Source organism: Misgurnus anguillicaudatus, chromosome 18 (assembly GCF_027580225.2).
Source record: "Misgurnus anguillicaudatus chromosome 18, ASM2758022v2, whole genome shotgun sequence".
In the NCBI taxonomy this organism is placed as follows: domain Eukaryota; kingdom Metazoa; phylum Chordata; class Actinopteri; order Cypriniformes; family Cobitidae; genus Misgurnus; species Misgurnus anguillicaudatus.
Window position 1 is genome coordinate 32,497,297 of NC_073354.2, and position 23,949 is coordinate 32,521,245.

Consider the following 23,949-nt stretch of genomic DNA (forward strand, 5'->3'; position numbering starts at 1 on the left):
TGTGTTCAGAACCCGCCATTAACGTTTCGGATCTCACAATTTACCTGAATGATAATCAAAAAATATCTCATTTGATGTTCTGTACATTAAGTTGTTTTATTGTTGTAAAAATTGCCTTGAATAGGAAATTGTAAAAGAGGGTATTAAGGTCTTTTTTATTTTTATTTTAAAAGCAATTTATTACCAAGTAATTTTGGTAAACTGTAAATTAAGCAAACACAGCGATTTGAAACAGTATTTTGAAAAAGAAATTAAATGCACCGATATGTCCTGTCCTAATAAAACGAAAATTCCCATCAATGTCTTAAATCAACAAGTTAATTATCAACTAAGCGGCCAACTCAATACACAAAAAACAACCCAATTTTGCAACTGTGAACAAATTCCATGTTCTTTTGAAGCCAGTGTGATTGCTTCATGATTTAAACTGCCAGGAAAATACGCCACTTTTAGTGCTATTAAAACAAGAAGGTATGCCAACGCTATCTAAATATATGATCACAATTAAAAAAGATGTATTATTCTTATTTGCTATTCTTATTTAGATATTTTCAGTGTTCAAATGGAGGGGGGGGGGTCTTAACCTCCTATAAACATTGAGGGTCCCCTAGTTTTTATTTCAATTAAAATACTACATGAATTTTAAATTCTCTTGCCAAACAGCAATACTGTCCATTATTTGTCCCAATTTTGCAATAAACTAATTCCATATTTTTGTCTGAAATAAATGTAAACTCTAAAGAGCATCCCATGTTGTTTTCTAGAGGGGTTGATAGATGTTAGATTTAGGAATGGATTAGGGTCTTTCAAAAAATTATTCTCAAACTTTTATTTCACACTAATTTGAGGGGTAAAAAATGGTAAGGGTTTGTGTTAAGGTTAATTTATCCAGATTAACATCTTAGCCTACTTTGTGAAATCACGATGACCCTACAGTATAATGAAAGGTTGGGGGCTTGGTCAGCGGGTGGGGGGTTTATGTGGTAAACCCCCATAATCTTTGACATCATTTGAACACTGGATATATTATAGAGGTTCTGGCAGTTTGTGTCTCTGTGTTGTCAGATTTTACTGATCTTATACACATACAGTAAGCCAGGTGTAAAAAAGGCAACCTTAAAAAATGATCACAATTATAAAATCACAAAATAAAATTACATACGACCAAATCCAATTTATAGAAAATAATTATAAACGTATACATACACACTGAAAGAATTAATGCCCACAGGTTTGGCTCTCAACAAGCCATTTTTCTGCATTTTTTGAATGAAATGATGAGTCCAGACATCAGAAAAATATCAGTCTGTACTCATGTTTTCTTTGTTTAGATATGGGACACATGCATGCATTACAGAAGAAGGACATGTTTTGGGAGACAACATACTTTATAAGAGTTGAAAGGCAAATAAACAGAAGTACCCAACAAATTGAGAAGGGACAGCTCTTCAAATAGAATTTCATTTTTTTTATTTAATTTTATATTTCCCACATTTCTATTTATTTTACTATGGAAAATGTTAAAAAGTTTTTACAATTTACATGAGACTTTGCATTGCCAGTTAAACCACCAAATATTGACATTTCTATAGTTAAAAACTTTGGATAAAACTTTTTATGATAAGGTTGAAATCAGCATGGAATTGATGTGTATGTTTAACCTAAACCATTATCAGCTTTTTTGTACTTTGTTCAGTCAAGAAGACTGAGTTTCAAGGCATTAGTGAAGCCAATATCCCATTCTTCAACTTTTTACAGAATGAGGGTCATGGTCTTTCTGTAAAAGAGAGACCAATGAACACTTAAATGAGGAAATGTGAGATCTTACCATCACCCCGAATGAAATAAGCATACATTTTTGTAAACCTATTCCTAGGACAAATTTAAATTCAACTAGTATATTTGCAAAACATGTATATTGTGATTAGCCCAAATGTAACCCTAACAAGGAGCATTTTATGCCAAAGTTTTAAAGAGGAACTTAATTTTAATCATATTTTGGGATTTTGTTGTAATCAAATTCTTACTATAATACATTACTAAATTAATATTAAATGTATTTAGTTTACTGAGTCGTGTAATGACTCGCTCAATACAATTGACCATGTCATTCTCTACACTGCAGTATTCCAACAGATCTGTGGTGTAACACCAAGGTCTTCTCTCTTGTTTTTATAGGGTTCCTTCTGGGGGGAAGCTTACGACATTTAGGAATAGAGCAGAACTAAAACTAAACTAAACAAAACTATCTTTAGAAAACAAGGGGTAAGATTATCAGCAAGATATCAACTGTTTAATTTCCATCTTTCAAACATTATTATATAGTCACACAAATGGTCCTGGTCCCTTAAATTCACTGGCTAGAAAACCGACCAAATATTAATCATCATTATAGTGTCTACAATGACAAAGTGAAGTTGCACATTTCAGCTGAAGTGATTGATGATCAAAGTAAAAGCAAATTTACACATCGTTTCATCATTATATCGCACTTAGAAACGGCTATTATATGATAATAATAAACGTGTAAAATAAAGAATTAAATAAATAAATAAATAAAATAATTCAATTCATGGAAGGCAAGCCGTTCTCACATTCATAGTAATATTTCTATAGTATATTTGAAGAGTTTGGTTCCAAAACGCAATTAACGCCATTTTTGAAAAAAAAAAATTAGTATTTAAAAGTAAATTCTTAATTTTACGCAAAATCCAATATCCGTTGTGTTATTCTGTCATCTTTTTTCCCTTTTTTCCCAAAACGCAATAAACGCCACTCCTCCTTTTCCACAGAATGCAATAAATCCGCTCCACAAATCACAGCGCACCATTCATGCAATGTAAACAAACAATGGCGGCTCGTTGAGTACACGGAATCCTGGTTTTCCTCATCTACTTTTTACTCCGTGATCAACAAACAAACAAAAACAAAATATTACTTTAATAAACCTGTGATGGTTTTCTGTAACGGGAAAGAAATGTAAGCCATCAACATCTAATAATTTACGCGAGAGGCACTCGGGAGACGGGTGCTTGTTCTCCCGACAGCATCAAGCTTCTGTCATGCTAACACATTGAGCCCAGGGGATCTTATGAAAAACTTTACATTATTTTACTAAAAGTCAATGAAAATCGAGCAGGACCAAAACATTTTATAGCTGATCACTGTCAAAAAAGTTAAGCGACGACGTCAAGTATAACCGCAGCAATGACAGTGTTATTAATATGACAAAGTAAGTGTTTTTAATGCCATTAATGTTTATTTTTTTATCAGTGTATAGTCAACTAAATGAATATAACATGGCAAAGATGAATGCACATTTATATAGGCTATTGATTCAATAGATTTATAGCATTTTGAAAAAAACTTGTCATGGATTTATTGCATTTTGTGGAAAACAGAATTTGTTTTTATAATAAATCTTTCAAAATCAAGTTATGAATTTGAATTTTTTATGTTTTTATAACCTAAATATGCTATGTGAAAGTTTGTAATAGAAAATAGTGGTTTTCATCTTGTCACGTTCTTGGTATAGGAAACATGTTTTTACCGAAATTTGTCAAAATGGATTTATTGCGTTTTGGAACCAAACTCTTCATTTCTATAGTCTTTGTTTTAATATAGAATCTATGTTTTATGTAATAAATTGAGTCATTTAATAACTACTTTAATACGCTGTATAGGGACTTCCTCTTTCACTCATTCCCCGTCTGGTCTCTTCCGAGTTGCTATACCTGACTCTCTTCCTATCCATTGAATTATAATCATTGTCTTCTTTAAGTTGTTTTCATCAACATTGTCATCCATTGTCCAAGTTAGGGTAAGTGTTAATTGTTATCTGTGACTGTCAAGTGAGTTACCTGTTTCTGTCATCAATATTCATTCATATCTGCCATTCACCCTGTTGGATTGATTGTTGCATGTTTCACCCTGTTGCTTTTATCTCCATGTCATTCACATCTGTCTACCATCATAATCTTACAGAGCTGCATTTTATCTTCTGTATGTATGGTACATATTTCATCAATTGCACATAAAATCAATAAGTGAAGACAAATCAGACTCATATACATTGTAAAATGTATTTTATTCAGGTGATGGCTCCTTCAGTACAGAACAGGTCTAGATTAAACTCCACAATTGGGTACATTGCAGTATTGCCAGCGAGTTTGAGGGTCTGTGGTGTAACACCAGGGTGCACTGCTACCATCAGGATTTCGACAGTAGTTCTCCTCAAGATCTCTGGAATTGAATGATTCTCAATGTTAAAGGAAAAGTTCACACACAACTGAATATCATGTACTGAAGTTTATGTATTGATGCTTACTTGCATGGGTAGTTCTCAGGAGTTCTGTCATGGTTGTGAGGTGTTCGAGATGTCCATTTCTGACAGGTTTTCCCTGATTTGGTCACAGAAATTGTGCCCCTGTAGGAGCCTCCTTTTCCAGTAATACAGGTGAGCTCTGGTACAATTGGGGGTGGTTTTGTTGCTACAAAGAACGATTACCAATAACTAAATGAACCAGTAGTAAACCGATTAATTTGACAGTAATTTCAGACTAACACGACTGAAGCTTACTGCATTGAGGAATAGAGCAGTATTCCCAGCGTATGGATGGATTTGTTGTATAGCACCAGGGCCTGTGCGATCCATCAGGGTTTCTGCAATAGTTTTTCACCAAGTTCTTCTCAGGTCTACAAAAACACATTTAGGTTAATTTTACTAAATCTCGAAACAATATCTCATTCATGTCGAGTAAGTCCTATTTTCTCACGCTGCAGGGGTGTAGTCATGTTTGTGTGGTGTCTTTGAGTCCCAGTGTTGGCAGGTGAATCCACTCTCAGTGGTGGAGATCTTGCCTTTGTAGTCTTCTCCAATGCAGTGCATACAATCTTCTGAAGGTAGAGCAAGAGCGTATACAAGAGTGTGACATCATAGGAAACAGTTCCTATCAAATGAAGGGGAGGTTTTTGTCATAATTTTCTCTTTTGAAGTTTGACATAAACTTTTTTGCTTTTCAGCCACAGTGGCTAGTGGTTTTCCAAAGTTACTAGCCACTCGGCATTTTCACTGGCCACAATTTAGTTTAATTAAAATGACTATGGCAGGCTAAAATTCCTTGATATAGACCTTTTGCGAGTCGATGTCACAGTTACGTCACGCACGCAATGTGGTGGCAGAAAAACAGTGGAAATTCATTAGACACGAGTGAAACGAACAAATAACTCACTAGAAAATGTTTTGTTGTGCTGTTGAGTGTCAGAATAGGAATGCCAAAATAGATGACCTTCATTTTTATAGTATACCGTCATCGAAGACACCATTTGAAGATAAACGTAGGTGTTTATGGTTGCAATAAGCCCTCAACCGGACAGACTGGAGTGATGAAATCATCTGAAAATCTTTTAATAATTAGAATAGAAAATAATTAGAGAAGATATCCGGTATTCTGTTGAAGTCTGATCCCTCTTTGTGTTTCTTATAGCGTTTTCATCACGTTACGTTTATAATTTATTTAGAAAGATTAAAGATTTGAATGAGTTCATAATATCAATAATATTACCATTTATTAAAGTTTTCATATTTTTTTCATTTTCTATTACTTCTTTTTACCTTCTATCTTAGCCTATGTCTTCTTCCTGTTTGTTCTAAATTATGATGTATACTAATAAATATATAAACATAGCACACACACACACACACGCACACGCACACACACACACACACACACACACGCGCACACACACACGCACACACACACGCACACACACACACACACACACACACACACACACACACACACACACACACACACACACACACACACACACACACACACACACACACACACACACACACACACACACGATGTAAAGTGTTAATAATATATAAACAGGCTTATACAAATTAATTTGTATGTAAACATAATAGTTTTAGAACAAACACGAAGGCTATAAATATAAGGAAGAAATTGAAAACAGGAAATGATGAAATATTAAATAAATGATATTATACAGAATACATGATAGTATTGCTCTTATAAGTACTTCAGCGATTCATACTGTAAAAATAATTGATTTACCAATAAAGAACAATACATATACATTACATACATGCTCACATATCAGTAGCCAAGCCATTTAAACTTTTAATTTATTTAAAAAATAAACGTAACTTGGTGAAAACGTTATAAGAAACATTACACTTACTGTAAGAGAAATATAGGGGAAACAGACTTCTATAGAACTCCGGATCCATAAAAATCACAGTTTAATGCTAAAACACTTCACACCGCTATTGCGGAGCTGTCACTTTCTGCCACCAGTTGGGCTCCGCCCACAAAAATGTCATCTCTGTTTGCAAACACGCAAAAGGTCTATAGAGTAATTTTACTTGATTTAGCTATTAAACCCTTTTAAATGCAGACTGACTACCCAAATTAAGACTACACACAGTATATCAGCTATTATACAACAAATCTTTCTGGTTATCGAATCTGATTGATTAAGAGCTCCTAACCAGCCATGCGATATTCTACTAATAACACCACAGTAACCGCTTCACCATTAGTATCATTCCACCACCTACTGGTCATTTTATTAAAAGAGAGGCTTCCTTAAACACGTCAGCCATTCGCTTATCTCTAACTGTAAAAGCTGCTTCCAAGGTGAATGGCCACACACATCAGCGGGCAGGGGCTTTGCACAAGATTTCGGGCTCTATGCATAGGCTGTCCTGATGAGCCCCCATGCCCCACCCCCATAATATATTAAAGACGTTTCAAGGGCCCTCTCTTCCTTTGGGGCCCTGGTAATCAGTACTGGTTTTACCCCCAGTCTGACGCCCCTGTCCATGGGCACAAACCTTCTTTTAAACACTTTCTATGTGTCTCAATAAGTTCCCTGGCTTGTGAATCAGTCTGTAAATCCCAGTCGGAAGTGATTATCCCTATGCCCTAATCCTATTGAAGATCAGCGTTCTTGGATGTAAACTGGCCTCTGGCTTAATCACAGCCGCAATGATAGCTATATCACACTCCTACTCGAGCGATATTGCTTAAGTATATAACTGGTATATCACTACAGATCATATATTTATTTACACCTAGATAAAAACATTAAAAGTAGGTCTATCAACCATGGTAAACACTGCTTAGTCAAGACATGTACACGCATTTTTCTGTCAATTTTCTTCAGATAGGCCTACCAACTCCAATACACACCAGGTTGAGGTTGATCTTCACAGTTGGGCACATTGCAGTTTTCCCAGCGAGTTTCAGGGTCTGTGGTGTAACACCAGGGTGCATTGTTATCACCAGGATTCCTGCAGTAATTCTCTTCAAGATCTCTGAAATCGAATGATTCTCAATGTTTAAGAAAGAGTTTACTCGCAACTAAATATCATTTACTGATTCTCATGTGGATCTACTGTGTGCCAGCACAGAAAGGGGCACAACTAAGAGCTTGACAGGTGGTCACAATGAACTGTTGTAACTGTTTTGTTATTAAAGAAAAGTCTCCTTTTGTGTTCCACAGAGAAGAAACATTCTCAAACATTTGCGGGAGCGTTACAGTAATGATGACAGAATTTCTTAAATTGTATCAAACCAAATAATACCTCAGCACCAGTTTATGCATTGATGCTTACTTGCATGGGTAGTTCTCTGGAGTTCTGTCATGTTTGTGAGGTGTTTGAGATGTCCATTTCTGGCAGGTTTTCCCTGAACTGGTCACAGAAATCGTGCCCCTATAGGAGCGTCCTTCTCCAGTAATGCAGGTGAGCTCTGGTACAATTGCGGTGGGTTTTGTTGCTACAAAGAACGATTACCAACAACTAAATTAACCAGTAATTATAGGTATACTGATTATTTTCCATTAATTTCCGGCTGACAGGAATGAAGCTTACGGCACTGAGGAATAGAGCAGTATTCCCAGCGTTTGGATGGATTTGTTGTGTAGCACCAGGGCCTGGGCGATCCATCAGGGTTCCTGCAATAGTTCTGCTCCATGTACATCCCTGGTAAACTACAAGAACACACATTTTGTTTATACTAAATCTCTAAACAATTGGCCCTATCATACACCCGGCGCAAGGCATGTTTTTTGCTAGTTTCCGCCTGAAGCAGTTATCACTTTAACGTCCTGCGCCACATTGTTTAAATAGCAAATGCATTTGCACCTATTTGTGCACCAATGGGTGTGCTGTGATAAAAACAAGGTTTGCTCTGGCGCATTATTTGTGCGTTGCTATTTTGAGGCAACTGAAATTTTGACCAACTAAAACCTGGCTTTAAATAATTTGTGCAGTGTTTTTTGGGTTATTTAAAGTGTGCATTAGTAATATGCGCCGTAATCAAGACGACAACGCGCATACACTTTGCTTATTACACACACAGGGAAGCACAGCAGCACATTAAGATTTTTAAATATAAAAAATTAGATTAAAATGTAAATTAAAATAAATGTAGATTACTATTGCCTCTCTTGGACATAAATGAGGACATATTACAGGATTTTAGAAGAGGGAGAAGGGTCTGTCTTTTGAAGATCTGCTTCACCTGTAGCCTGGTAAGTAAGGTGATTCTTTGTATTTAAAAATGCAAATATTGCATTTATTTTAAAATGTTTTTTTTAAATGCTACTGATGGATTTATTGTATACGATGACTTTGTACCTATGGATATGGTGAGATAGGAACCATTTTTAAGTAATACTTTTATTTCAAAACACTCAGGGCGCATTCCCAGGTGCTAAAATCTTTCTGCTCTCCATACGTTTGTAAATTCTTTATCTCCTGTTTGTTACAAATAAAGTATTTTTAAAATGTGCAAACCTTTTTTGCATATTTGTAAATTATTCTTGTAAAAATTATTTTTGAGATTACAGTAATCACCATACTTTTTTTCCACTTAAAACTTACTCCAAAATCTAATTTTAAAGAGAACCAAAGCTTTAGTTTTATTACAAATAATCTTTTCAATAATTTAAAAACAACTGTTTTTTACATCAATCTTAAACTTGTGGTCCTCCACTTAGGGGCAGTTTCCCAGACAGGGATTAGCTTAAACCAGGACTAGGCCTTAGTTTAATTAGGGAATATAACTAGTTTTAACAAACATGACTTACTAAAAACATAACTTGTGTGCATTTTAAGCCAAAACAAATGGTACTGATGTATTTTAAGATATGTCAGTGCAAGCTGTTTTTAGTTTGGACAACTCTTAAAAAATGTTTAGACAAGTCTAATCCGTGTCCGGGAAACCACCCCTTAAAGTTTTTCCATTTACAAACTCCGCCATGTAAATAATGAATCCGCCATGACGCAAGCACAACTGGCTTTACATGGGGTTGAAAAATGAGACTCTCATTGGTTTATTGCATGTTACGAAAACACACCCATTTACTCATTAAAAGAATATGGACAACCCTTTTAGATCATGCACTGGATGTGCCGACCATTTTTCCCATTGTTAAATTAACAAAAGTGGATTCGGGCATTCCCTAAGTGCACTTGCGCCTTGCGGTTTAGACCATGCCTTATATTGTTAAAATAGGGTCCAATATCTGATTTATTCAGAGTAAGTCCTATTTTCTCACGTTGAAGTGTTGAAGTTATGTTTGTGGGGTATCTGAGAGTCCCAGCGTTGGCAGGTGTATCCACTCTCAGTGACGGAGATCTTACCTCTGTAGTCTTCTCCAATACAGTGTATGCATTCATCTACGGAGGCGATACAAGAGTGTGACACTGAGTATTTTTTTAAATGCATTTCATTTAGCTTCCGACTCCAATACACACCAGTATGAGGTTGATCTCCACAGTTGGGCACACTGCATTTTTCCCAGCGAGTTTGAGGGTCTGTGGTGTAACACCAGGGTGCATTGTTATCACCAGGATTCCTGCAGTAATTCTCATCAAGATCTCTGTAATTGAATGATTCTCAATGTTTAAGAAAGAGTTCACTCGTAACTGAATATCATTTACTGATTCTCAGTATGCCAGCATAGAAAGGGGCACAGCTGACAACATTTTTGCCATTTTTTCAAGAGGAGAGTTTGACAGGTGGTCACAGTGAACTGTTGTAACTGTTGTGTTATTAAAGAAAAGTCTCCTTTTGTGTTTCACAGACATTCTCAAACATTTAAAGGTATAGCGGAAGATTTCCGTTTTCCGGGTGGATCATCAAGACTATTGGTCATCCCAGATGTCAATCATTCTGATTATATGTTGACGTATAACCGTCGTAGGTGCTCGCCTCTAGGTTCGCCTGCTGCACATGCGCACTTTCACGTGTATGTGTGTTGTGCTACGGTTTCAACCATTCATTGAAGCTCGCGTTCTCGCTGTGTTTTTTTTTTCAAAATGTCTGAGAGTCGCAAGAGAAAAAGTGTCTACGAATTGTATGACAAAAAGAGAAAGCACTATAAAGAAAGAAACAAGACCAGAATGTTTATGGGAGACTATTTCACACGCTGGCGTGAGCTAAAAGGATAGGTTGAGCTTCCCACGCAAAGTTTCTGCTGGAAAGGTACATTTTGTTATGCTATTTGGAGAATCCATTTAAAATCACTGCTGTTGATGTAAGCTATGATTAGCGATGCTAGCCCTGGCACAAGTCATGAACCGCACAGACACGGTAAACATGCCGACAGAAACTTGTAAACAGAGCGAAGAGAAGAACTGAGCTCCTGCATGCCCTCTCTCTCTGTCTCATGCACACGTTTAACAGGCGTTCCCTCTCGGGAAGAGGGAGGGAGAGTGTTGGTGTGCATTTTTTTTTAAATATCGAGGGGCGGTTCTTTTAAATAATTCGGGAAAATCTTCCGCTATACCTTTAAGGGATTGTTACAATAATGATGACAGAATTTCTTAAATTGTAACAAACCAAATAATACCTCAGCACCTGTTTATGCATCAATGCTTACTTGCATGGGTAGTTCTCTGGAGTTCTGTCATGCTTGTGAGGTGTTTGAGATGTCCATTTCTGACAGGTTTTCCCTGAACTGGTCACAGAAATCGTGCCCCTGTAGGAGCGTCCTTCTCCAGTAATACAGGTGAATTCTGGTACAATTGCATTGGGTTTTGTTGCTACAAAAAACGATGGCCAACAACTAAATGAACCAGTAATAAACCGATTATTTGGCAGTAATTTCCGGGTGACAGGAATAAAGCTTACGGCACTGAGGAATAGAGCAGTATTCCCAGCGTTTTGATGGATTTGTTGTATAGCACCAGGGCCTGTGCGATCCATCAGGGTTCCTGCAATAGTTCTGCTCCATGTACTTCCCTGGTAAACTACAAGAACACACATGTTGTTTATATTGAATCTCTAAACAATTGGCCTTATCATACATCCGGGCGCAAGGCATGTTTTTTGCTAGTTTCCGCTCTACACAGTTATCACTTTAATGTCCTGCGCCACGTTGTTTAAATAGCAAATGCATTTGCTCCTACTTGTGTGCCCATGAGTGTGCTGGGCTGAAAACGAGGGGTGCTTGGGGGCTTGGTTGGTGTGTTGCTATTTTGTGACCAACAAAAAACTTAGTCTAAAAAAAATTTGCGCAGGGTTTTTATTTAATTTAAAGAGTGCATAAGTAATATGTGCCTAAATGGGATGACAACACGCATACACTTTGCTTATTACACACACAGGGAAGCACAGCAGCACATTAAGATTTTTAAATATAACAAATTAGAATTAAAATGTAAAAGTTTCTTATTGTGTTTCTTGGACATAAATGAGGACATATTACAGGACTTTAGAAGAGCGAGAAGGGTCTGTCTTGTGAAGAGCTGCTTCACCTGTAGTCTGTAAGTAAAGCCCGATTTATAGACCCCTTCACGGGTCACGTCACAGGCAGTTTCCACTGCGCATGTCAGGGTCAGAAAAGCCATTACAGCAGATAGAGTTGCGTATTATTCGGTATAGTCAAAAATGCCTACTTACGTCGTGGGTTGTGAAAATCGCACCAGGTCTTTCGTTAAGTTTTCGCGATTCATGCAGAATCTCAAAAACAAAAAAATACAACATCTGCAGCTGCAAGCAATTAACGTGCAGACAGGAAAAAAGCAAATATCACAGAGGCGTGTGTTGGTTGTGTTCACGTCATTTGAGGTAAGTCATCATTTTTCAGCCCTGTTAGATTACATTATAAAGCCTGGATGGTATGAACAGTTTGACCCCATGCTGCGCGCGCACCCGATAGTCATTCAATGTTTACAAACTTTGAAGGGGTCTATAGTCGTGCGTAAGTTCTATGCCGTAGCTATGGCGTAGGCTATCCGTAGCCTGTGCGTAGCTCTGCGTAGCCTGATGTGCACCTCGCAAAAATGTTAGCAGCTGGTCAGTTCTACGCGGACCGCAAGCGCTGTGATTGGTCCACCAGAACCCTTCCCATCAGGTAAAAAAAACTGCGTCATAGGTATTTCTGTTTGCAACAGTGAAAACAAAGAATGGCCAAGTTGAGGAGTGATTTAACTCAAACTGCAACATTAGTCGCTGTTTATTAACTTCCATCATTGCTGGTCTTCTCAAATCATACACAACAAGTTGCTGTTTCTTCTTCGTTTTTGGGTTAACTTGCCAAGCTTCTTCTTCTTTGACGGTCACGCTGCTACTGTGGTTACACGCGTGGATACTGCCTACCAGCGGGCTGCGTGCGTGTTTGCCCATCGACGCAGACGACGACGCAAAAGTATAAATGAAAACCGATGCGGAACCTACGCTGTCGCGGCTACGCTGTAGGACCTACGCTGTAGGACCTACGCACAACTATAACGAGCCCTTAAGCTGATTTTTTGCATTTAAAAATACTCAGGTGCACTCCCAGGTGCTGAAACCTTTTGTCTCTCCACACGATTAAAAATTCTTTATCTCCTGTTTGTTACAAAAAAAGGGTTTTGCTGAAAATAAAAAGCCAACCCTTTTAGATCAGGCATTAGGTGTGCTGACCATTTTTCCCATCATTAAATTAGCAAAAGTTGATTCGGACATGCCTTAAGTGCACGTGCGCCTTGCGCTTTGGACCATACGCTTAGATTGTTAAAATAAGGCCCAATATCTGATTCATGCAGAGTAAGTCCTATTTTCTCACGTTGAAGGGTTGAGGTTATGTTTGTGTGGTGTCTGAGAGTCCCAGCGTTGGCAGGTGTATCCACTCGCCGTAATGGAGATCTTACCTCTGTAGTCTTCTCCAGTGCAGTGCATACAATCTTCTGCAGCTAGAGCAAGAACAGATACAAAGGTATGACATCACAGGAAACAAGCTCCAGCAAATGGGGGTGAACGTAGTAACGAGTAAGCATAAATTTGGTTTCTGGAGATCTTGTCTTACTGTAAAAACACATTTGTTCAACATGATGTCACGGAAAGTCGTGTTATAGTCATGAAAAATGTGATTAATTTATTTGTGTCCATGGCATGAAATTCAGCTTTTTTCGTTCCTTGAGCACAAATGTTCCTCTTCGTGTCAATTGTTTTTTGCGTCTTGTGTCTTCGTGTCACTTTATGTATTGTTTACTCCCCCCCCTATTTTTAAATCATTGTCATTTAGGGTTGGGGTTAGATTTGGGGTTTGGGTTAGGATGTACTTTTATGTATTGGTTTCTACATGTTTTTCTTACGCTTTTAAAACTGTTCTCTCCTGGAGTAGGTGTTAGAGTTGGGGTTAGGATATAACAGAAGGTGATTCTAACCCCAAGCGACAGTTTTAAGAAAATAGGAAAAAACTATGAGAAAACAATACATAAAATGAAATGAAAAAGAAATTTGTGCTCAAGGCACAAAAAAGCTGCATTTCTTGTAATGAACATGAATAAATTAATAGTAAAAATAGTTGTGTCAACTAATTATTAAGTTGAAATAACTCAAAATCTTTATGAAACCAGGCAACTTTCTTTTTTAAGTTAGACCAACTTTTTACAGTGGATATTTGGGCTAACCTTTTTGGGTTAACAATGATAAATGTAAAGGGACACTCAACTTTTTTAAAAAATATGCTCATTGATTTTTACCGTTTTGGAATCCATTCAGCCGATCTCCGGGTCTGGCGATACCACTTTTAGCATAGCTTAGCATAATCCATTGAATCTGATTAGACCATTAGCATCACGCCCAAAAACAACCAAAGAGTTTCGACATCTCTTTCTGTTTAAAACGTGACCCTTAGTTACATTGTGTACTAAGACCGACGGAAAATTAAATGTTGCGATTGTCTAGGTAGATATAGTATGGCTAGGAACTATACTCTCATTCTGGCGTAATAATCAAGGACCTTGCTGCTACAACATGGCTGCAAGAGGCGCAACGACACCACGCAGTGCACGAAAATAGTCCTCTGCTATTGAAAGATACTAAGGGGATTATTTTCGGCTAAGTCCTTGATTGTTACGTCAGTACACAATGTAACTACAGAAAGTCAAGTTTTAAATAGGAAAAACATAGAAACTCTTTGGCTATTTTTCAGCGCAATGCCAATCGTCCAATCAGATTCTATGGATTGTGCTAAGCTATGCTAAAAGTGGTACCGCCAGACCCGGAGATCAGCTGAATGAATTCCAAAACGGTAAAAATCAAATGTTTAACTCTAGGGGAGCTGAAGTAAAGTGACTTGTGATAAGTTAACATAACTTATAAAATTAAAGTTGAAACTTAATTTGTTAAGTTAAAGTAACATAATATATTTTGGTTTAAAATCTTTTTTTACGATGTACAGTATTTGTCTACAATCACAAAAAAGCTGTTTTAATGTAAATATATAATGTAGATTTTTCAACTATAAACAACGATGAATGTGCAGAATTAAACCAAACAAATGGACATCAACAAAACTCCCATGATCAGAAGATTCATAGGATCAAGTATATGAGCACATTTGTTTCAATTTTGCGCATGGCCATCTTTAAAACATCTTACTGTATTTTCACTTTAAGTGCACTCCCTAAAGAAAGGAGGTAACTGATTTATAATATTAATCACATTCAGATAAAATTAATGTAAACGACATTAAAGGGATATTTCAGACATTATTTATTCATCATTAAGTTGTTCCAAACCTGTATAAATGAATTTTTTCTAGTTAATGAAGATATTTTTCGGTTAACTATCCCTTTAAATTAATTAAAAAAACTATTTATTTAATTTAAAGCAGTATAATGGATAACAGAAACGGACTAAAGTGCATTTTTGCATTGCACTTTGGCTTACCTGCGAAGAGGAAAAGACAAAACAAAAGAGCTGCTTTTTGGAACACCATGTTTGGGCTTTGACAGGCTCAGAGGTTCTGAATCTTCTCACACAAATATCAAACATCACAGTGCAGTCATCTATCAATCATTATCCCATCAAGGACATTAATCAGGTCATATTATGTTTGTTTTGAACCGACCATTATTGTTTCTGATTTCAATATAAATTAGCATTGGCATAATTTTTATGTAATGTGATGTAATATCTTTTGATTTCCTTTACATTATACTGAATTCTGTACTAATATTGCATTAAAAAAAGAACAACAAGGAAATAACGAATAAGACAATTTGTTTATTTTAAAGTGATTTTTAAATAAAAAATAAATTGCATGATCAAATAAAAATAGAAACATTTACTTAAAAAATTGATTCTGCTACAAAAAACAAAACCTCACCGATGCTACATCAACAAGTTAATGATCAACTAAGAAGTTAAAAGCAATCTTAAGCTAAATCAGTACACAGATTACACATGCGTCCCTGATTTGTCTGTTTGATTTTGGTTAATTTACACTGCCAATGATTTTCCGGAATCTGTGTGTGCATCCACACACACGCCATAAAGACACGTGACATATTTAAAGTCCTGAACTTGGTACACTGTCAAAACTGTACCTTTTTGTCGCTGGGGTGGTACCCTAAAGGACAGATTTGTATCTTTATAGGTATAATGAAAGGTTGATAGGTTTATTGAATCTTGAATACTTAACATAATACATTGTACCTTTTGGGGTACTGACCCATTTGGACCTTTATTAAAGGTATGCTACAATTAAATGTTTTGCACCCCAAACATTTTGGTGGTACACACTTGTTCCTTAAAGTATAATATTGTACCCCAAAAGGTTTTTCAATGTGTTGTATAACCATAAAGGTACAAAAAGTACCTTTGAGGGTACCACCCCTACAATAGGTTTTTCAGCATTATCTACAGTTTGCTTATTATCTGTGATTTCAGGCACACTCCGAAAAGTTTGAGCACCAAAAAGTGGATCAATGCAGGACCATTCAATAAATAAAGGAACCCATAACAGATTGAGAGCATCTTTGACTGGTGCTTCTGTTGTATAGATTTTATTGGTCTTTGTGTGTTTTCAGTTTTGTAATTGTTGTAAAAAACAACATTCACTTGTGAACAGATCTGGCATTTGCATATCAGAAATGTAGTACAGACTGTGACAGTGAGCACTGAATGTTTTTCACATTTTTTAATCAGGACCTTTAACTATGGCATTCATATCATATTTTTGTTTAAAATGTAACTTTTTTTTAGTTTTCTTTCATGCTTTGTTCAATCCAGTCAACAAACTTAGAGACGCGGGCATAGACTCCAGGTTTCTTTTCTTTAGCACAATCAATCCCCCATGATGTCACACCCTGAAGAACAAACTTGTTTTGGGCTTGGCAGACGAGAGGCCCACCGCTGTCACCCTAAAGGTGTGGAAACAAAATGCACATTTTCATAAAATATCACCATTTGTGGGATTTAAGAGACTTGCAGGCTTGCTGTGCATATTTTCTAACCTGACAACTGTCCGCTCCACCTTCTATGATTCCTGCACACATCTCATGCTCCTTTACACGGCCATCCAAAAACGGTGAACTGTTGCAGATTGTATTTTCAATTACTGGCAAACCAGCTTCTTTCAAGTAACCCTCTCCACCAGTTCCTAAAGAAACAGAAAACTATAACTATGACATCATCCAAGTAAATCAACCAACATACATATCAATACAGCATTTAAATGTGGTTTTAATTCTATATAGTTCTCATGAGAAACAGGTTTTAATAGCAGAATGTCCAGGATTATACTTTCTTCTTTATAGTATGTACAGTTAATGTTGACCACAGCTGCAATGTCAAGCAAAATTTTCCAAGGCATTTAATTGGTAGTACACTGTAAAAGTAAAAAAATGACTTCAATTGGTAACACCTTAAAATTGAAAGTTGAAAAGGTTTGAATATTTAAGGTGTAAAAAACGTAAAGTGAAAAAAAGTATGTTGAAAATTTTAGTAGGTGTTGCCAATTGAAGTCATTTTAAAAGTTTTTTTTACCTAAAATTTTTTACTTAAGGTGAAAAAAGTAAGTTGAAAATGTTGACCATTTTCTGTGTTACCAAAACCGCATTCACACAGACCTTTGGTCCCAGAAAATACCAGTAAAATTGCCAGACAAGGGTCTGTGTGAACACAAACTTGTCCCGTAAATCTTCTGGGATCGTTGCCGGAAAGAGGACCTAGTCAGATACACGGAAACCCCCCTGTGTGAACAAGAAGCCGAAACAATGCCGTAATGGGCGTGTCGTGAGGACGCGCGCATCATCACAACAAAAGTTATGGTTCAGGTCCTCAAAACGAGAGATAACGTGCATAAACATTCACCACGAGAAACTAGATTGAAGCAGTTATCAGGAAATGATAAATGAGACGCATAAACAATGACGCACGTGCCGTAGTGTGAACGCGCGTGTCATGGCAACATGAAGTTGGTTTAACTCTTTAAAATGAGGGATTTACAACATTCATGACGAGAAATGTCAGCAAACTGGACTGAAGCAGATATCAGGTAAGTTAGCTCATCACTTACTGCGTTGAAACTGAGATCATTCAGAAGCATAAAAGAATATCGCGTCACGTGCTCATTTGAGCTATAATAATCGAAAATACCTGCGTGTCATCCCAACAAGATATATCGTTCAGCTCCTCAAAATGTTTCTGGAGAGAGAAATAATAAATAATTTGCAAACTTCAGACGCTGCGTAGAGGAGACGGCGGGACTTTAAACAGGTCACGTGTCCTTCCGAGACCATCAGATGCCGGATAATCATGGCAGTGTGAATGAACAAAAAAAAAATCGAAGGATCCCGGAAAAATCCAGGATGCCTTTCCCATGTATTTTCTGGAATGTCTGTGTGAAAAGGGCTCAATTGAAGTGAGTTTTTTTTAAAGTAAACAGCATTCACTTACAGTGTCTGGAAGTTTTTGGATGTCACATTTTTGTATTTTCTTTTAAAATGTTGATTAACTTGAAATGCGTGAAAAATGTGAACTGTCTGCCTTATTATAAAAAGTCAATTAAGGTAAGTCAGTGATGAGAGTTTATCATTTTGATTGCTCTAAGTCTATACTACAAATGATTTTATGTTTGATAAAGAATTGTTTGTCAAAACGTGTTGAAATGACTTACCCCGTGTGTCTCCCCAACCTGTTACAAAGCAGTCTGTAGCATCTGGTACAATGTAGTCCTTTTCTGGTAGACAAGCTATTGAAACCTTATCGTTTATCACTGCAGGCCTAAAATGAAAGACACCTTATTGTATGTTTGCCTTTTTGCTGTCATTAAAAATAAAGTTATGTTTATACAGTAAATACAGCTTAGACTTTTATTATGACAGGTCCATAAATTGCATTTAGGCCACACTACTGTTTCAGACATCAACTGTGAACTGACTAACCTTTTTAACTTGACAAGAGCAATGTCAGCTTCAGATGGTCCCATAACAATCTTAGAAACATCTCGTTCCTGTTTGGTGGGTTCATCTGCGTTTTTTGTATGGATTCCAAGGAAGATCTTGTAAAAGGATGGCGTCTGAGGCCTGCGTGATTGGAGGTATACATTTTAATAATTTACTTTGAAAGCAGCATTGCCGGTCTAAACCTTCAACCCTTCTAGTTCTTTAAAACCTTTGCTTTATTAATTCCTTCAAATGGGAAAATAATCATAATGATAAACAGCCACTTACCAATCAATGCAATGAGCTGCAGTTACGACCCACTTTGAATCAATTAGAGTTCCACCACAATGATGACTCTTGCTGGCACTATAGGTGAAAATGAATATAAGTAAGCTTACGTAATGCAAGCGATTGATTAAAAACAATATTTTAAAAAAATCAAACATTGTTTAATTTAAATAATTACTCTTCTAAACAATCTAGAACCAATGATGCTCATGCTCCAACCTATCCTCCAAGTCATGCGACCATTTAGGCTATCCCATGTGCTGTACACAGATATAAAGTAAGCCTTTAGGAATAGTTCACCCAAAAACAAATATTCTGTTCCTTTATTTACACACCTTCATTTAAGGAGATATTTTGATAAATGATTGTAAGAACACAGTTGATGGTACCCATTGACTTTCTTTCTCCTACTAAGGAAGTCGGTGTAATGTTAACTGTGTTATTTTGTGTTCAGCAGAACGTAATTGTAGGTTGTGCACAAAAAACCTATGTTGTCATTTTATTTTGGAGGTAAAGGTTCAGATCACCGGTACATGAAAAATAATGCACAGAGACACAATAGGGAAGTTTGTGTACCCGATTCGAAGACTGATCTGCCAAGGCCAGGAGTGTGGTTTGGAAACGCATCCCCCAACAACTCGCCTTCCAAGGCAATGTTTAGGTTTTATTGCTGATTCTCCACATTTCAGACCTTGTGATGGGATGAGCATCTTATGTATCTAACAGCACTATATAATCATCTTAATGCATGTAACATATTTTACTAGTTCCACATAAAAAAAACAAGGAAGGAATCATTAAGTACAGACCAGGTTGAGGTTGATCTTCACAATTGGGCACATTGCAGTATTCCCAGCGGGTTTCAGGGTCTGTGGTGTAACACCAAGGAGCTTTCTCATTTTCAGGATTCCTGCAGTAATTCTCATCAAGACCTCTGGAATTAAATGATTCTTAATGTTAGAGGAAAAGTTCACATGAAACTAAAAATTATTTATTCTCATCTGGTTTCATGTCTTCCTATGGAAACCACTTTTTTACTTTTTAGGATAGCCTGAGAGAGATGGTCTCTGGGAATTCTTTTTTTATTTAAAAGTGTTGCATAGATGCTTACTTGCATGGGTAGTTCTGTTGAGTTCTGTCATGGTTGTGAGGTGTTTGCGATGTCCATTTCTGACAAGTTTTCCCTGATTTGGTCACAGAAATCGTGCCCCTGTAGGAGCGTCCATCTCCAGTAGTACAGGTGAGCTCTGGTACAATTGTTGGTGGTGTAGTTGCTACAAGACAAAGATGACCAATAATTGTTGAACTGAATTTTTGACACGGTAATTTCAGACTGACAGTAATGAAGCTTACAGCATCGAGGAATAGAGCAATATTCCCAACGTTTGGACGGATCTGTTGTATAGCACCAGGGCCTGGGCTGTCCATCAGGGTTCCTGCAGTAGTTCTCCTCCAAATGTTTCCCAGGTAAACTACAATGACACACATTTTGTTTACTTGAATTAAGTGAACAATTTCTCATGAATACTAAGTGAATAAGTGGTAATTTCTCACATTGAAAGGACAAAATCATGTTTGTGTGGTTTCTGAGAGTCCCAGCGTTGGCAGGTGTATCCACTCTCAGTGATGGAGATCTTGCCTCTGTAGTCTTCTCCAGTGCAGTGCATACAATCTTCTACAGATAAAGCAAGAGCAGATACAGGAAACAAGCTTCATCAAATGAAGGAGAGTTTTCTGTTATGATTTTCGTTGTTGTATTATTGTTTTATTAATCATTCCGTCTCAATACCTTATTGCCATGCATCAAACTTATAACCACTATAACCTATTTATAAACCCACACTGTAAAAATGATATCAAATCAACATATATTTTAGTTACTCTACCTTAACAAATTAACTTAAACAATTTTAACTTGTTTTTATAAGTTATGTCAACTTATCGCAAGTCAAAACTTAAAATTAAGTTGAACTGACTGAAAAGTAAGTTCAACTTTTTTAACACAGTCTCACCCCATATCGTCAATATTTGACGACACTTGACCATTCGTCATTTTTTGACGAACTGGGGACTTCAATACTATTACGTCGGTTGCATTCTCTTCTCCTATTTTCTTACCATTTTCGCGTCGGTTTAGGGTTAGATTACGCAAAATTAAACAGTGTACGCGAAATTAAACAGTGTACGCGAAATTAAACAGTTGTCACCTGGCGTTGGGGTTAGAAACAGTTGTCACCTGGCGTTAGGGTTAGAGTTAGGTTTGGGTAGGGATGTCATTATGTAAATCTAACCCTAAACCAACGCGAAAATGGTAAGAAAATAGGAGAAGAGAATGCAACGGACGTAATAGTATTGAAGTCCCCAGTTCGTCAAAAAATGACGCGAAAGGTATAGCCTCCGCGTCACATATTGACGAATGGTCAAGTGTCGTCAAATATTGACGACATGGGGTGAGACTGGGTTGACTTTTTACAGTGTATAATGAAATCGTATAATGAACGTGTATAATGAAGTCCTTCAAGTTGGCTGGTTGCGAAGTTGTACACAAACTCAATGTCTTAAAATATAACCATATTGTATTGTATTTATATTGTATTTAGAAAAGGCTGTTCTAACCTCCTTAGCATAAAAAAAGAGTTAGAGTCTTTAAGCTCCTTTGCTAACAAAAATGACTTTAAGCAGAATCTGTATTTTTTGGATACATCTCATTCAAGTACTGACACAAATACAGACCAGATTGAGGTTGATTTTCACAACTGGGCACACTGCAGTATTCCCAACGGGTTTCAGGGTCTGTGGTGTAACACCAGGGTGCTTTCTCATTATCAGGATTCCTGCAGTAATTCTCTTCAAGACCTCTGGAATTGAATGATTCATAATGTTAAAAGAATAATTCACACAAAACTAAAAATAATTGACAGATTACAAAGTTATTTAATAATAATAAAATGCCTCACTGGTAATGATATGAATGGGGGAGATCGCAACAGTCAGAATGGCCGCTCTAGTCCTGCCTCTCAAGAGCCAGTATTTAATCAGAAACGTCTAGCAGATGGACTTTGCGCATGCACAGAATCGGCAAGTCTTGTATGTCTTGTTCTAACAAGACCTGAAGGCATTGCAAATATGGCAGCGGAGTGACGCGACTTCATTATAGGGGCTTTGCTGTTCTCAAATGCTTCTATGTCAGAATTGACAACATTTTTGCCCTTTTATTTAGAAGGGGAGCTTATTGACGGCTGGTCACTATGAACTGTTGTAACTGTCTCCTTAAACATTCACATTCCTAAAAATGTGAGAGTGTGTTACAGTAATAATGACAGAATTTCTTAAATTGTTACAAACCAATTAATACCTCAGTCTCCCTCAGCACCTGTTTATTCAAATTGTTGCAATGATGCTTACTTGCATGGGTAGTTTTCTGAAGTTCTGTCATGGTTGTGGGGTGTTTGCGATGTCCATTTCTGGCAGGTTTTCCCTGATTCGGTCACAGATATCGTGCCCCTGTAGGAGCGTCCTTCTCCAGTAATACAGGTGAGCTCTGGTACAATTGGGGGTGGCTTTGTTGCTACAAAAAAAAAGATTAACCAGTAATTAACTGACTATTTAACAGTAATTTCAGGCTAACATGGCTGGTGCTTACTGCATTGAGGAATGAAGCAGAATTCCCATCGTTTGGAGGGATTTGTTGTATAGCACCAGGGCCTGGGCTGTCCATCAGAGTTCCTGCAGTAGTTCTCCTCCAAGAACTTCCCCGGGAAACTACAAGAACAAAGATTTTGTGTACTTTTACTAAATTGAACTAAGTCTCATTCATGTCAAGTAAGTCCTATTTTCTCACGCTGCAGGGGTGTAGTCATGTTGGTGTGGTGTTTGAGAGTCCCAGCGTTGGCAGGTGTATCCACTCTCAGTGATGGAGATCTTGCCTCTGTAGTCATCTCCACTGCAGTGCATACAATCTTCAAGAGCAGAAACAAAAGTGTGACATCACAGGAAACAAGCTCCATCAAATGAATGTTATATTATTGTTTTATTAATCAATCCGTCTCAATAACTAATTGCCATCTATCAAACTTATAATCACTATAACCCATTTATAAACCTACACTGTAAAAATGATATCAAATCAACATATATTTTTGTTACTTTAACTTAACAAATTAAGTTAAACAAATTTAATTTGTTTTTATAAGTTATGTCAACTTATCACTAGTCAAAACTTAAAAGTAAGTTGAGCTGACTTGCAAACTAAGCTGTTACTAACTTGTTTACATTGTATAACCAAATCATTTATGTATTTAGAAATGGCTAATTTAACCTCCATAGCATAAAAAAAGAGTTCATAGAGTCTTAAAGCTACACTGCTTACAAAAATGACTTTAAGCAGATTCTGAATTTTTTGGATACATCTCATTCATGTAGGGGTGTGCGGGGCAAAAACTAACGCAGGGTTAGTTGTAACATGGACTGTTTCTATTGTTGCTCAAGGTTGAGCGTTTTGTCTTTCCGGTATTTTTTTCACGCTGCCAAAAGACAATCTCCCTCAAATTATTGGAAATGTATAATGTTTTTCCAGAGAATTATTAATGAAAGAGTGTTTTGGTGACATTTTTTTCGTCATATGTTTTTTCGATTTCTAAGTTGGGTAAGATACCAAATCCACTGTTATATTAATCAGTGTCTTGTTGACTAAAACATAGCATCATTTTGAAATATGTCTGCAGCTCTTAGCAACTTTTTTGGTGGGCTTAAAAATATTTTGACCCAGCAGGGTAAAGTGTAACGCTGTGTTACAACTAACCCCTCAGCACTTACGATATCAAAACCGCTAACGTTAACATAATTCTTGCCGTTGTTTTAAATAGGCTACACACGAATGCCAACAAAATAAATGTGCCTCTCTTATCAAAAATTGTGTGTCAAATTTATTTTTGTTCATATCTTTAATATTGATTGAA

The 23,949-nt window shown here is 36.8% G+C and overlaps 1 protein-coding gene across 2 annotated transcripts in view; it reads right to left on the reverse strand.

Annotated features, from left to right (window-relative positions):
- Positions 1-4,068: 4,068 nt before the first annotated feature.
- Positions 4,069-23,949, reverse strand: part of LOC129429024 (apolipoprotein(a)) — a 211,124-nt gene continuing 191,243 nt past the window's right edge. Inside the window, exons 39-53 of one of the 2 annotated variants that reach the window (XM_073856325.1) lie at positions 22,833-22,950; positions 22,635-22,753; positions 22,397-22,559; positions 21,725-21,849; positions 13,093-13,213; positions 11,175-11,293; positions 10,924-11,086; positions 9,598-9,921; positions 7,907-8,025; positions 7,649-7,811; positions 7,224-7,348; positions 4,776-4,896; positions 4,580-4,695; positions 4,328-4,490; positions 4,069-4,242 (exon numbers count right to left, since the gene is read on the reverse strand). In XM_073856325.1, the coding sequence (XP_073712426.1) occupies positions 4,128-4,242; positions 4,328-4,490; positions 4,580-4,695; positions 4,776-4,896; positions 7,224-7,348; positions 7,649-7,811; positions 7,907-8,025; positions 9,598-9,921; positions 10,924-11,086; positions 11,175-11,293; positions 13,093-13,213; positions 21,725-21,849; positions 22,397-22,559; positions 22,635-22,753; positions 22,833-22,950 (2,174 nt within the window). In that variant the 3' untranslated portion in view covers positions 4,069-4,127. Of the gene's footprint in view, positions 4,243-4,327; positions 4,491-4,579; positions 4,696-4,775; positions 4,897-7,223; positions 7,349-7,648; positions 7,812-7,906; positions 8,026-9,597; positions 9,922-10,923; positions 11,087-11,174; positions 11,294-13,092; positions 13,214-16,440; positions 16,679-16,771; positions 16,918-18,435; positions 18,543-18,703; positions 18,845-18,991; positions 19,070-19,567; positions 19,683-19,800; positions 19,926-20,102; positions 20,266-20,344; positions 20,464-20,545; positions 20,667-21,724; positions 21,850-22,396; positions 22,560-22,634; positions 22,754-22,832; positions 22,951-23,949 lie in introns of those variants that run through there. The other variant, XM_073856326.1, reaches the window with a different exon arrangement.